The 15,582-nt window shown below is 33.0% G+C and overlaps 1 protein-coding gene across 1 annotated transcript; it reads right to left on the minus strand.

Annotated features, from left to right (window-relative positions):
- LOC107638232 (probable RNA polymerase II transcription factor B subunit 1-1) lies at nt 1,132-15,576 on the minus strand. The gene is given in 21 exon segments (XM_016341390.1): nt 1,132-1,541; nt 2,251-2,319; nt 2,444-2,491; nt 3,495-3,572; nt 3,832-3,945; nt 4,137-4,328; nt 4,494-4,603; nt 4,682-4,738; nt 5,440-5,563; nt 6,655-6,720; nt 6,833-6,988; nt 7,103-7,196; nt 10,027-10,130; nt 10,551-10,626; nt 11,270-11,372; nt 11,782-11,842; nt 11,992-12,053; nt 12,173-12,251; nt 13,126-13,266; nt 13,430-13,568; nt 15,291-15,576. Coding segments are annotated over 19 exon segments (1,755 nt in total). The 5' UTR covers nt 13,207-13,266; nt 13,430-13,568; nt 15,291-15,576; the 3' UTR covers nt 1,132-1,460.

A 15,582-nucleotide genomic window follows, 5' to 3' on the forward strand; every position in this document is an offset into this window, starting at 1 on the left:
ACCATTTACCATTTAAACATTAAAACAAAAAACTTAACTTTTGAAAAAAATAGATATTGCTAATAACTTTAATTTATATTTTAGAAATAAATTTCAGTTTTTTTTTTTTTGGGTGACTGAATAAATTTCAGTTTGGTAAATAACAAATGAGCTAGTATCAAAGTTTATTACCACAATTTATTGATTTTTTGTTTGAATTGATTTATTCATTTATTTTTCTTTTGATACTAGACGAGTAATTTGCTAATTATTTTCCGTGTACATATAGTAAAGTTGATAGAAAAATTAAATTGTAAAGCAAGACTAGCAAACTAAGAAAAAAGCACATATTAAATTGTAAGTATTAATTAAACATATCACAATAATCATATTTAACACCTCAAAAAGTGAACATACCTAAATAGAATATAAATTCAAATAGATTTTGATCAAAATTAAAAATAAAATTATTTATTAGACTACATCCATCATGGTGAAAATCTAAAAAACAAAGAACCAAACATTATTTTAATAAATTACATCCATCATTAAAATCTTAAAAACCTTTGTAGTAGGTTTGTTAGTTGTTACTACTTCATTGCTAGAATATTAAAAAGGATTACAAATATAAACATTTTAGTTGTTCTTTGATGAAGAGTGAAAGTTTTTATTAAATTTATTAAAAATGTATAATTTAATTTTTTTTATATTCTTTTTACTAAAAAGAATACTCTATTTTTCACCAATACTTCATTGTTCACTATAGCATCACTCGTATTAAAAAGACAATTGAACTGTAAAATTCTCAACTTAGTCCCTAAAAAAAATCTAAAAAGATATATTAGTTTCTATAAATATCAACACTCCTAATATTTGCAAAACACAATTTCGCTCATTCTGCATAAAGACTAATTTGTCCAATATTATATACGTGACATTTAACGGTATGTGACAATTTAACAATCCACATAGGCAAATGCCGTTATCCATCATGGTGAAACTAACATGTGGATTATAATTATACCAAAATAATTCTTTAATGACCGATTTCGTAATTAAATTTTCCTACGAACTAAAATGTCAGACTAAGCAGTCCTTAGAGACTAATTTAGGATATTAATATACATATTCTTCAATAAAAGGACATGCATAAATCAATCAAATTAACCATGTTTTTCAGTTCTCATTTAATGGAAGCAGTGCTTTGACATGCAGCAGCAGTAACATAATAATACAACGTGTGGGAGCTAAATTCTTCTAAATGCGCAAATTTTTGTATGTAAATTCATTTGGACTATGTAAGGAACTATGTTAATTCTGTGTTGCATGTTAACTAATAACTATATAATAAGATTCGCACTGCTACTTGAAATTTTCACCATGGTATATAGAAGAATAGCAATATGGCTTTTCATGTCTCGGCAAAATTGTCGGAATCTACATCCCTAAACTGTGTTTGGGATGATGCTGGGGAATGCCTCCTAAAAACCGTTGGGCTTCGCTCCTTTTGCGTTTCGTTTCCTAATGTCAGCATCATAATGTAATAAGGCAGCATCAAGAGCCTGCACCAAAAATGTTATCGTTGTCAAATGTCAATAAGAGGCAACAAGCACCAGGGATTTCGAAAATAGTAACAAAATACAATGAGTTAACTAGGACAATTAGGACTTTCTGCTTGTAAAGGCAGGATTTAAACAATCTGGATGTAATTGTTTAAATATCGGAAAATAATTAAAAAAAAAATATGATAGCATAATACATTCATCAAAAGGGGATTTTGTGAGAACATTGACCAGTAAGATGAAGATAGTAAAATCAAAACCTAAGTACCTAACTATAAATGTTACAATGCATTGACAAGAAGATTGGAAAAGAAATCCTCCTAAAACTTCAATTACTTTACAATATATGGGATTAATCATTAATGAAAATACATCCTCCTATTTTTTCACGGCATTCTATTGATGAAAATACATCCAATTGAATATAAAGACAAAAGAATTAGGTGGCAAAAACAACTCTGTATGAGGGAGGGGTTGGTTGGTCAGGAAAGTGCTCAATGATTTTCTTCTCCAAAACCTATTTATTCAATTAAATGATAATAACATAATAGTTTTCTTTCATGTCCCTCCCCATCTTTAAAATATAATAATTAACTTACTCAAAAACTGATTCCACTTCTCAATTTTACCTCCTGTACTTAGGAGGCAGGACAAGCAGAAATTTAAGACCAAACAATGAAACATGGTCAAATGAGTATAGTATGGTTACCTGCTGCATAGGGTGGACAATAAGGGAAACCTGGTGCCGCAGGTCTGACTTTGCAGATACCTTTATTTCCTGGGAATCAACCAAAAAGAAAATGGGAACAGGTTAACACAAAAATTACATGTTTACTACTAATGAAACTAATACAGAGAATATATGCTAGTGGATTTTTTTTTTTTTGTTGCTAAATGAATACCTCAAGTTTAGAATACACTTGTGATATGGCATCCTTTAGTCTTCTGGTCTGTATTTAATTTTGACATGAACAAGACATTAGACATGATAAAATGAAATTCAGGGCAATTTTTGATGAATCACTACATAAAGATAGAAGCATATGCATATAAGGGCACGTCACCATCAATGACATAAACCAATAGAAACCCTCTCATCACATCTAACCCGTAACTAATCAATCACTGCAGTGTCAATAATAATTAACTTTAGAAAAGAAAAGGAAGTAATGCTCAATGAAAGACTGATCCGAGCAGAATATTAATCAGTGTTACATGACCAACAAAATTTATCTATTAATAGTAGTCCTTGGAACCTATTTCGGAATCATTAAACATCACGAACTCATATGACGTACATTACTTATATTACTGTTTTAACTGCTCGGTTTAGTGTTTCCTTGGCAAGACATCAAAATCTCCATTGATCAATTAAGTTAGGCCTCAATCATAAGTAAACAAGGTGAAGATAATAGTTTAGTAGTTACTATATAACATCTTATAACTAAATCTGATCAAGTGATTAAGCATGTTAGAATTTTAAACTCAAATAATAAATCTACGTCTGCATATATTATTTAGCCTGAAAAGGTAATTGCATATTATGAGTATGAAACCCAGCAGCTCATCACATATGAAGACTAATCATTATTAAAGCAAGCAAAATTGATTATATAATCAACCAAAATTTTGACAAAACTGGTTAACCAGGACACTTATCAAGCTAATGAATATCCCATATGTCAAGGAACTTCTTACAAAGTAGGCACCAAACTATTAGAAGAGACATAAATAAATATGAAACTATAATATCATTTTCTGAAAGCACTGCTCCTTAAAATCAATGGGATGAGAGAGAGGAGGGTAGCAGGAAAAAAATAAATAGAAAAATAACATTCACGACAAAATCAATTGATATACGATGAACTCAGAAAATAATTGTCTCAACATTTTTGTGGTGCAATTTGCAACAATAAAGAGTTCTTAGTGAAATCACAAAAGCTCAGCATTTACCTTATTTGCAAGGTTTTGTGTTGTAATTGGATATGAAGACCAAAAATGCCTCAGCAATTCCTGACTGCAAACCCAATGCTGGAAGGAAGGAGACATTACAGAAATATAAATAAGGGCATTTAGGATAAGTAGATAACCCAAACTGGCAATATAAATAAAACTAAAAGCCATACTACTTGAAAATAAGAGCAACACATGCCACTTTCTCAAATAATAAACAAAAATTGAAAAGATTATCCCCTTATTCCTTTTCCTTCTTTTCTATCCATTTCTATTCTTTTTTTGCTTGGCATCTTTCCCTTTCCAAAGACCTCAAAACTAATACGGGTTAACTTACATCTAGTAGTTTCTCCTTAGTTGAGGTGGGCAATATATCAAGGATGCTATCCTGAGAATGTTTCCCAATATGAGATTTGGTGCTTGAGATATTTTTGGTCAATTCATTAAGGACCTGAAAAGTAATAAACACCTTTCATTATTTATGACAGAATCATAGTTAAAAGGGAAGCAACAAGACAGGAGAAAATGTTGTCTTAGCATAATATAGAGTGATAAAAATATAATATGCATTTGTCCACTACTCAAAAATTTTATCTTTAAAATGAAAGAATTATGCATTATGCAACACAAATATGTCATTACCTTGAGAGCAACCTCAGGACTAAATAAAGGATCCCTTAATCCTGAAGCTTTGATCTTAGATATGGACACCCTCAGAGAGCTGTAGGCTTCCTCGGAACTCAAACTGCATTTTATTTTCTCCATTCCAGCTTGGGAATCATCCAATGCTTTTACTGCATTAACTTGTTGGGAATCAAAATAGTCACGAGGATCCTGGTAAGAAAACAAACATAAAAGTCATAAAAAACAACAAATATTTTAAGCCCAAAAGAAAATATTGAATTAAAGTATAATTTTATTATTTGAGTATTCACTAGAACTATATGACAAAAGTACTACAATAATAATTGGCACTTAATTCTGGAGACAAAGTTGGACCTTGATGCAGAGTGGTGCAAAACGATGATCATCCTGAGCCTGAAGATCCTCAATCTGGGTCATCTTAGAAATTCTGTTACGTCTTTCATCTTCTACAACCCCATCGGATTCTATATAGTGGATTGAATAAGAGCTTTCTCCACGTGAATAGAAAGGAAATGAGCAACAAAGAAGTTAGCCAGACTAACCCTGTTTTCTCCGGGCAAGAACTTCTGCTGCTGCTCTTGGGTTTTCCATTTCTATATCTACATTAGTATTTTGAAACCCCACTCATCAGACTAGGCCATTGAGAGCAAGAAAATAATCTAACACAAACACAATGGAATATGGTCTGGTCCTATCCAATTCAATTAAGAGAAAATTTGAAACAGAACAAGTTGCATACTTTCAAAACAGAAAACTTCTCCATTATATTTCCAGGGGGGGAAAAACCAATCACATAGTTACTATTTATTACCGGTAGTAAAAACACAAATCTTTGTGCAGGAAGAAGCTTTTTCAATTACTGTTCATGCCATTGCATCATGTTATTCATGCTACCATAGCAGAATATAACTCACAGTATGGTGGGATAAGTGATGTGCACTGACAACTACATATGCTCTTATCCTATTCTAAAAGGTAAATAACAGCTGGTGTATGTGATGCAGTTTCTCTCTTGTATTTTCCCTTTGAACAAATACCCAGAGAACATAATCAGAAACCACCTTTAATATCAGTATAGGAGTAAAGCACATTGAGAATTTGGAAATTTTTAACCATATTATGAGAAAGGTTTTCTTTTATCCTCCTTATAGAGATACAATTAATATAAAAGTACAACAGGCATGCTCTATGACAATCGACACAAGACATAAAACATGGCTAATACTAAATCAAAATTAAAAAATACAATGTAATCATATTAGAAACGCAGAAAATTCATAAAAGTGGTCCGAAGAATTACCTAAAGTTTTCCCTTCAAGAACAACTGCACCTTGTCTATTAAGATCTTGCAACAATGTTCTCCGATATAGAGAATTTTGAGCTTCAGATATTTCCTTGCTACCATCACGGAAGATTCCATGATCCTTCTCATTGAATAGAGAGAAAAATATTAGGATGCAGGAGAACAACGCAGCCCTTATACTTCTTACCCAACAGCACAAAAAGATAACTATGCATGTATGGAACATTTTTCATTAACTACTAAATGATTGGCAGCATATTGTATGGAATATGAATGACTTGCTATAATGGATAATAAATGAAGACAATTTATTATAGGTTTCGTCCAAACAGCTATAAGAATATAAGGGTAGCATATTCCCTTGAGCCTGAATTTTATTTTATCTTATTTTGGAACAACAAATTGAGGCTCTTGCACTTCTCTTGTCTCAATTCACGATCTCTCATCATTATGGAGATGTGGGAAAGAAAGAGGATAGTTCATATTTGGCGGGGTAGATTTACCAGAGGTTGAGGCAGCAACACAGGGAACAAGTCAGTCAGGATGGCACTGGTGATCATCAGACGGAAGGAGGACAGTCATAGCCACAAAGTAAGACACTGAGGAAGACAGAAAATGCACTTTTAAGCATTTTCCCAGAAAGAGTTTCCTCCATCCTTTCCCTTTTCTCTATTTCTAAGTAAACAAGGTACACTTTAAGGCCCCATAGACTTTATGGCTCAAACCAACTTTGGCAACCGAGCAATGAGTATATATTTGTCTATTTCAAAATCACCAGAAAGCGAGTTTTATGGGCTTCTTAATGACACTAAAATAGTGAATCCTTTAACTAACTGCCTTCTGCAACAAAATTTCAAGCAGAACTGTTGTCACTTGGTTTACATACTTTAGCAACTTCATACAAGACTAAAAGATGGTCTGAGTGAAGTATATTCCCTTTGCTTGTGTGTTTCATTGTTCCCAGTCTTAAAAAAATGAAGGAAAAACCCTACCGAATATTGGTTTTTATCCATGAAACAAAACCCATGCCAACATAGTTTACTGCCAATTATCCTCTAACTAAAATAGTGGGAAAGTGTAATTGCAATTTGACAAAGAATAACTACAAGTTGCAAATCTTTACTTTCAAATAGGGCAAACTTAGCATGAATTATGAAATCAATGTAAGAAAACATCCTATGTGAGACTAAGGAATAGTTTCATTCACCATACAGGAAGATGAGTGTAATCATCTCCTTGATCTGCTTCCATGTCTAAAGTAGGATCAACCCGCCGAACCTGCAAATGCAGATACAAATAGCAGAAAAAAATACTGAGGTAAAAATAAATGATATTAGAGAGGAGACCCAAAAGATCATCAAGGAGAGTATAACAGAAACAAAAGAAAGACCTTCTTTCGAGCTTCAATTTCCAATATCTCATCATCTTTCAAAAAAACAGCAAGATCCTCATCTTCAGCTGCCTCTGCAGCTGCCGCAACGGCATTTTTGGTACTATGGAGATATTCAGCTTTAAAATATTTGTTCCAAAAATCTACTTCACTCATCTTGAGTTTGGATACCAATGCGAAAAATAAAAAGACTTGTTATCCAAAGCGACTGATAAACAAATGTAAATGATTATCAAGGAGGATATTACAAATTTTACTAACTCAACATACCTTACTAGGCACAAAATTGAGGAATGCCTGGTGAACAGCTGGTTTTAGGGCAAAAATCTGGAAAGACAATAATACAAAGAAAGTAAAGAAATAAGTCCACATAAACTTTTTTCTTCTTTCTTATTTTAGTGAAAAGCAATATACAATTATAATAGAAAAATGGAGTGAAATACAGATAGAGGATAGTGATCCATCCTACCCAAACAACCACAAATAAATAAGTCCAGCTTATAGTATGTCAAGTCCAAAATGTTGCTACCCCACGCTCACATCTTAGTTGAACAGACCTTATATATGGTGCATCCTAGTCCAAGATAATCCAGAATCCCCACGAGCTTGGTTTAGCAAATTCAGCTCTATTGTTCAAAGATTTTGCAATGAAAAGGATTGAACTGAACACTTAGTGTACTATTGACACAACTCGCATCAATCAGACCACTCAGGGTTCTATCAACACAACTCACATGGGCAATGCATATATTTGGTTGTTTATGTAGATGATATAGTCATTATTCATAATAATCATGAACGGATAATTCAGTTCAAGAAACATCTATTTCATCACCTTCTGAATAAGGATTTGGGGAACTCTATTACTTGGTATTGAGGTGGCTCAATCTAAAAATGGCGTTGCTATATCACAAAGAAAATATGCCCTTGATATATTGGACGAAAGTGATCTGTTGAATTGCAAAAATGTTGGCAGCCCAATAGATCCTAATAGTAAATTGTTGCTGATCAAGGAGAGTATTATCCTGATCCAAGGAGATGTGGAAGACTTGTAGGGAAGCTAAACTGCCTCACTATTACAAGACCAGATATTTCATATCCTATTAGTGTAGTGAGTCAGTTTATGCAGTCCCCTTGCACTGATAATTGGGAAGCTATAATGCAGATTGTGAAGTATATCAAAAGAGCCCCTGGTCAAGGACTATTATACAGATATAAATGAAATACTCAAGTAATTGGGTATTATCATGCAGATTGGGCAGGTTCTCCTACTGGTAGACAGTCCACTTCTAGGTATTGTGTCTTTCTTGGTGGCAATCTTATATCATGGAAAAGTCAAAAAGCAGTGCTGTTGCTCGATCAAGTGCAGAGGCAAAGTATCACCCCGTGACACTTATGAGTTAATATGATGGGTTAAACAGATACTTTCAGAAAAGTTTGGGACAATTACAGAAATGAAGTTATATTGTGATAATCAAACAGCACTTCACATTGCCCTAATCCAGTATTCCATGAGAGAATTGAACACATAGAGGTTAATTGTTATTTCATAAGACAAAGGATTATGTCTAAAGAAATTGTCACTAAGTTTGTTAATTCCAATGATCAATTAACTGATAATTTTTACGAAGTCTATTAGAGGTCCACATGGTAACTACATTTGTAGCAAGCTTGGTTTATATGATATAATATGCTCTAGCTTGAGGGGAAATGTTGATATAAAGTTCCTTTATGTATCAATTAGGATCAATTAGAGTCAATTAGAATAAAGTAGGGATAATTAGTTTCTCCTTTATTAGACATTGTAATTATGAAGTATGATTAGTTTAGTGTAGATAAAACCTATAAGCTGTGGAGTTCATTCCCTCAACCATTCACATAATAATCACTGCCTGAACACACCCAAAATCCTAGTTGTATATCCTGAACAGCTGAAACATACGTATGAAATCCAATTTTCTCTAGCACCTGGCATATGACTTCTTAAGCCACCCAATTATAGGCCTTTCCTTGATACATGAAGACACATGCAACCGAAAAGTTGATCAATGCTTCACCACTTAGTAAACAATGAAACTTATGATTATAATTTGCTACAAATAGAAAAGGCTGCTAGCCTTCACCAAACTCCACAAGGTTTTAGTTATAAGACTGGGGAAAACTAAAATCCACCTTATCCTTAATATAAAAAGAAGTTCAAAACTCGAGATAATGGCGGCCTAAAAGTATGTTTTTGCTTCCATGTTATAAATGCCTCAAATGAGGGCCCATTCAAGAGTCATAATTCATTATATACATCAAACTTAGTCTAACAATTTAAATATTATCATTATTTGTGAAAAACTAGGACTAACTTAAAATATCTTCATGAATTTCCTTAACCAACAAAGAAGAAAAATAAATCAAACAAAAAAAACACGGAAAAAAATATCCACGATAGTGCTGAACAGCTGATTAAATCAAATATTAATTTTCGGACACTTGTCGCCAAACTAATATAGCAAGAAAATAAGTCTACCGCTAAACCGCATGCAACTGCTAAATGGTAGAATATAGAGTCCAAAAACAAAATAATATAGACAAGCCAAAACACAAGGATGATGGTACAAATTAATTCCATCTCTTCAGGTGAAGTTCAAAAATGAACTCCCAACTATAGAATTTTATGAAAGCTTCTAGAGAATAATTAAGAACCTAAGCAATAAAAAATGTATGATTGTGCTATGCCCCCTGTGGTCAAACTATATATATATACTATGAGCTGAGCATTAACTCGATCATCAATAACAGAATCTAATTCACATCTTCTCTTCACTTTCTGTTTCTATCAGAAATGTTGCAATGCCATCCAAGGATGATCTGATTATTGATTTACATGACCAAAAGTAGCAGTAGTATATATCTACTCTATTCTTGTTGAAAAGTTGCAGAATCAGTATTGGTCTTTCAATGGGAACATTTAGTTTGGGATTTCTTGAGTCCAATCATATTTCATGTTCTATCCAATTTTCTATTCCTCCATTCACTCAAGGGAAAAGCACAAAGCCTGGCATTCAATTTGACAACAGACAAACTAAATACAAGATATAGATACCAAATATACAGCATTCTCATAGAGACATCCAAGAATGTAGTGATCAGTGACACATCCAAGTGTAATCATAGAGATACAGAACCAATATAAAATGAAGCATTATCATACCCGACCATCACTCGTAGGCTTTGTGTCGAAGATCAAAGAATTCTTAAAACCAATTTGTTGTTTTGTCTTCCTGTTTTCATCTCGATCAAGTAATTGCTGAAAAAATAATAATAATAATAATAAAATAATAACAACAACAACAACAACAACAACAATAATAATAAAGTTGTGAAAGAAAAAATTGACTAACATGAGAAGAAGAAAATTACATTGAAAGAAAGCAAGAATAAAAACAACTGAAAAATGTAAAGGGAAAAACCAATATGGCAAAGCTGTCCAATCCCTTTGCATATCTCCTAGGGAAACCACTTAAAAAACAAGGTGCTATAGAAAAAATACATTAATAGCAAGATTCTTCACATAGTTCTTTTCCATGCATAAAAAACCTTTCATGAATCATAATATCACCCCACACCTTGTTGAACATATAAGTCTCACTAGAGTTTAAAATAAAAATTCCATTTGCAAGCCTGGAAAAAATAAAAATTAACATCACATTGCACTCAAAATATTTACCTTCTTTGTGGCCCAAAATTCTGATTCCGTCAGCTTTCCACTAGCCACAAGTTCCTTATGCAGCTTCTGCAACTTGCTGCATAAGTTGTACTTTAGCAAAATCAATAACATTGAGGGGAGCATGAATATCAGAACCAATGATAACCCAATAGCAAGCAGAACATATTCAAATTTCAAATTTCCTATTATTACTAAAATGAGACCTGTTCAATACTCTGAGCCAGAGTAATTAGAGATTGTAACATTTGAAGTAAAAGCACGGTATCAAAGACACCTTGATCAAAAAGGCCTCTGTATGTTTGGATTTTAATTAAACACATTGCTATCATTTAAACCATGTTAATTCACCAGGGAATTTTTTTTTTTGTGGAACAATGTAGATTTTGATAAAATAAAGAAATATATTTCTCCTCGTTACAAGATTTTAGCATCACTTCCATGTGGAAGTAATTTCAGAAAACATATGAAAGATAAAATTCATTGATCATTGACAGATGTAAGCTCTGGAAGAGGAAACATATTGACAAGTTCCAAAGACAGCAAAAATGAAACAAAATATATATATATATAAATAGAAAAAAGGAATAGGAAATTCATAAAAAGATATTGTAAAGTAGAACGATGCACACAAATAGAGAGTCCACCATAATAAAACAAGACCACCGATAACTAACCCTTTCCACCAAAAGAATCAAAGTGCATTTTTGTGAAATAAATACCTATCTTCTTGTAATAGCTTAATTCTTTGTCCCATTTCAGCAGCACTCAATTGTTCCTCCGAAACGACTTTTGCAGCTTCTCCATGCTTGCTAAGGGCAATACCTGCTCAAACAAAGCAGACAACACATTGGAAGGCTATAGAAAACAAATAAATGAAATTGATAACTCCAAATTTGCTTCATATGATCAGATACTTTCATATTGAAAATAAAATTGGATGATGAAAATTGAGAAAAAGGAGGAAAGACACTGCAATCTATGGAAACGTGAAATTGGTAACTGCATGATGCATCATTTTTTTATCTAGCAAATGTTACAAGAGTAATAAATATATAATGCAATCAATGTGAATGCATAGAAACAGAATGATTTATAAAGAACTTAAGCTGAATGGCAGTGTGCCACAATTCAATTGTGCAAAATATTAGTCAATAAAGCCCTCAGAAGGACATTTAAAAGCTAAATAAAAGAAAAAAGACCTATATTGTCATTCCATGACAAAGAAACTTACCCACTAGTTCCCGGCAAACATGAAGATCTGAAAAGGTTTCTAATTCGAATATGTAACTTCCCTGGAACAACATTTTTAATTAGAGTTCATTCAGCATGAGAAGACATTCAAAATTTCAAAACAATTTAATACTAGTGAACTATAGTATACAAAAAAATGGAACAACAGCAAAAAGGAGTAGCAAGAGGTTAAAATAAACCAATGAAACACCTGTGAATGGGTGAGGTTAAGCCATGGTGGTTTGTTTGATCCCTCTTTAGTGTGTTTATGACCTAAATTTTTAAGCAATAAAAAGGAAAAGACATCAAGCCCAAAGAATTAAAGTTGCAAACAACATGGATAAGGAACATTCGAAAACTAACAATAACATAAAAATACGGATCATAAGTACTCTTTATAAATTTGAAATCGACTTCAAGTTTGTTGCTTGATGTAGGATCATTGGGCTTGAAAACAAATTTTTCCTCAGTCTGCACAGAGGAAACAACATTCCAGCACAAATGATTCATTGATCTGTAGCAAACATAATTACTTCGCTATACAAATTATTTAATCAAACCTCAAATACTGTCATCACACACCAGTATAATACAATACATCAAGTGCCAACTGAGCTAGAAGCTTATCACCAAGTTTATACATAAATTACAAGGCACCAACAAGACTACCATTATAAATATTAATAATACTACTTGTGTCACAAATTATTTGTCACTTTGGAAATTTTGGTATATTTGAAACTCACTGTACAAATAATTAATGACAGAGGGAGTAACACAACAATGAGCAACCTGATTCCACTAAATAGGATCTGTTACATCTGAGAAACAATTTTTTGATAATAATAATAATAATAATAATAATATAGAATCCAATTTCAATGCATTGTGACTTGTGAATACAAAGGTATATTACACAGACACTCAATTCAATTATATATATGGCACATCAACAGAAATGTTTAACAGTACCAAAGAGATAGTTTATATCAAACATAATCTATCAATAATGATAACCTTCTGTATCATTCTTCAAGTTATTTTCAGGTCAAAATTCCAGAGGTTGAGCTCAATCATAGAATAGACCATGAGATGACAACAACAAATTTTTACCCCAGTTGGTGGGGTCAGCTACATGTATCAAAAGACAATATTGCGCACTGACATGAATCATGTTTGTACTCAGCCCACTCATGCAAAGTTTAATCATAGAATACAAACAAACAACAACAAAGCCTTGTCCCACTAGTTTAATCATAGAATACACTAAAAAAAACAAACAATATAAGTAAAATTGTACGAAGACAATGGCAATTGAATTGGTTCAAAAGAGGAGGAAACATACCAATACAAGGATACCAGGAGTACCAGGGTCCTTCACAGTGGCTTTGTACTTGGCTTTCTTAACCACTTTTCCCGATGACATTCTTAGCCACACCAAAACAAAAGAATCTCAACAACAATCCAAAATTTCACACCGATTAACCTGAATATTGAAACAGCAGCTCCAATCATCATCACAAACAAAAACTGAGACCTTTGTGGGAGTGTTTAGGAAAATGAATAATCAAAAGTAAAGGGTTAAATTTTGCATTGATGAGAGAGAGAGGAATAGAAGTGTTTCGAGGAGCTGAAGATCAATAGCATACAGGTGGCCAGAAATCACGTTGGCACGGCAGCGAATCTGTTTTCAGCAGAAGCAAGCTGCTTCAGGAATCATGCATATTAACACTCCATAGCAAGGTTCTGAAATCTGACCCAGACATCAAACTGTTCAGGCTACCAGGTCTGCAGGTCAAAAGTTTAGAGGTCTAACCAGTTTAAACAAGGTTCATCTGGAATAACCAGATTATAATAAAATAATATATTAAATCATAAATCTATATTATTACTTAATAGCACAAACATTGCAGCAGACGGATAGCTTATTAGTCATCTCCTGAGGCAATTATCCAATCTTCCTCACACTATCCTTCGTTATTTTCCCTCCATCATATGGTACATGTCCATGCATCATGTTTATTAATGTCATGCATCATGTTTTATTTATACACTTCCTATCCTCTTTAAAACAATATAAAAAATTCCAACCATGTGCTAGGCTTTGACCAGTTACACTTTCATTGCCCAGCTGGTTTGGTCTTTTGATGTTCCGGTTAAATTACGAAGGCTAATGTTGAAAAACGGCATCCCAAATGTTGAAATCTTCTAACCTACTTGCACTTAAACACTCAACTGTTTTCTTATAAAAAGGCAGTCCTTTAAGCTGAGAAGGGAGAAAAAAACATTTAAGAGTGTATGCTGTGTAATCTTTGTTAGAAAAGTGTGTGAAAAATCCAAATAGTTTTGTTGAATCATTGCTAGATGATGTAAGAAATCTGGTGTTGAATATTATAACTCATGTTATTGCATTTCTTTTTACCATCTACTCATCATCATCATCAATATCTCATACAAACACTCCATTGTCACTCACAATGACATCGTGTATTAAGCATAGCAGAGCAATCTATTTTAGATAAAAGCATAACAAATCACAAATCATTATCATTATATTATACACATTATACACATTACAAGTGAACAGAAAGTTGGTTTCTCTCATTGGTTAACATCAATAAATCAACAACGTTTGGATGATTATGCAAATTGAAATGCCATTTTCATTTTCCTCAAGCATAGACAGAGCAAGAGTTCACTGATCAAGTAGATTTCTACCACAAACAACAAAAAGAAATTTTTTCTCATACCCGTAGTTTTGATAGAGTGCAAAATTCTTAGCACTATAATTGTATTTCTACTTCTCAACGTTTTCAATAATGATAATGAATAATAATATTCTGTGTGATATGATATATATTGCAATTTACAAAATTACATAGACAATAATAAAAGACAGGAATATGGTTAGTTCAACAAGCGGTCATCAATAGCATAGCCAAAAACGAGTCTCCTTACATCAACAAAAGATAAATCAAGAACTGCAAACAATCATATGCAAGACACTTATTACATTCTGTTTAATGAAGATGGATTAGTGAACTTAAATGGCAAGCAAAACAGAAGCAAACTAAGGCCTTCACCTTTCCATTTGTCTTAAATTAAATTCGTTCATTCTTTCATAAAGAGGCAAAATCAGAACTAATTTAATAAAAAACATAGATAAAAAAAAAGGAAATTTAAAAATTCAACTAATCCGTATTCTTAACCGATAAAGTCATCAATATTCAATAATCAATAATCAAATAATCAGAAATCAAGTATCAAGATAGGCACAGAAAAATAGAAGAAGAAACACACCATCAATGCTCATTCCATTAGGGAAATTCTAATGCCAAAGTTCTATCATTCCAGAAAATGACACAAAACACCATACAAAAATACCACGGTTTAAAAATAAATAAACTCAATTTACAGAGGTGAGAGCAAAATAATAAAACAAGAGACACAAATTTAGGTTCGAGAAAGAGAGAAGACAAGTATGAGAAGATGAAGAACGAGAACGCATACCTAAGTTTCCGAAGTAGGCAGTATACGAGCAGAGGATAGGAGAGGAGATCGGCGATGAGCTCAAAGGTTGCGGTCTCGGTGGAGAGGCATTACGTAGCACGACAACGGTGGAGAGAGAACCGCAGAGCAGTGGCCGCAGATGCTGGAGAAAGGAGTGGCTGCCGTTCTGTTAGTATGTGGAAGAAGGTTAGGGATTTCGAATAGTGGCCAATGGTCGGTAAAGTGACCAGAGAATCCGGTGTGCTAGTAGTGGTAGGGGTATTTTGGGATTTGTGTTTGATTTATTATTTCG

The sequence above is a fragment of the Arachis ipaensis genome, chromosome B04 (genome assembly GCF_000816755.2).
Source record: "Arachis ipaensis cultivar K30076 chromosome B04, Araip1.1, whole genome shotgun sequence".
Taxonomy (NCBI): Eukaryota; Viridiplantae; Streptophyta; class Magnoliopsida; order Fabales; family Fabaceae; genus Arachis; species Arachis ipaensis.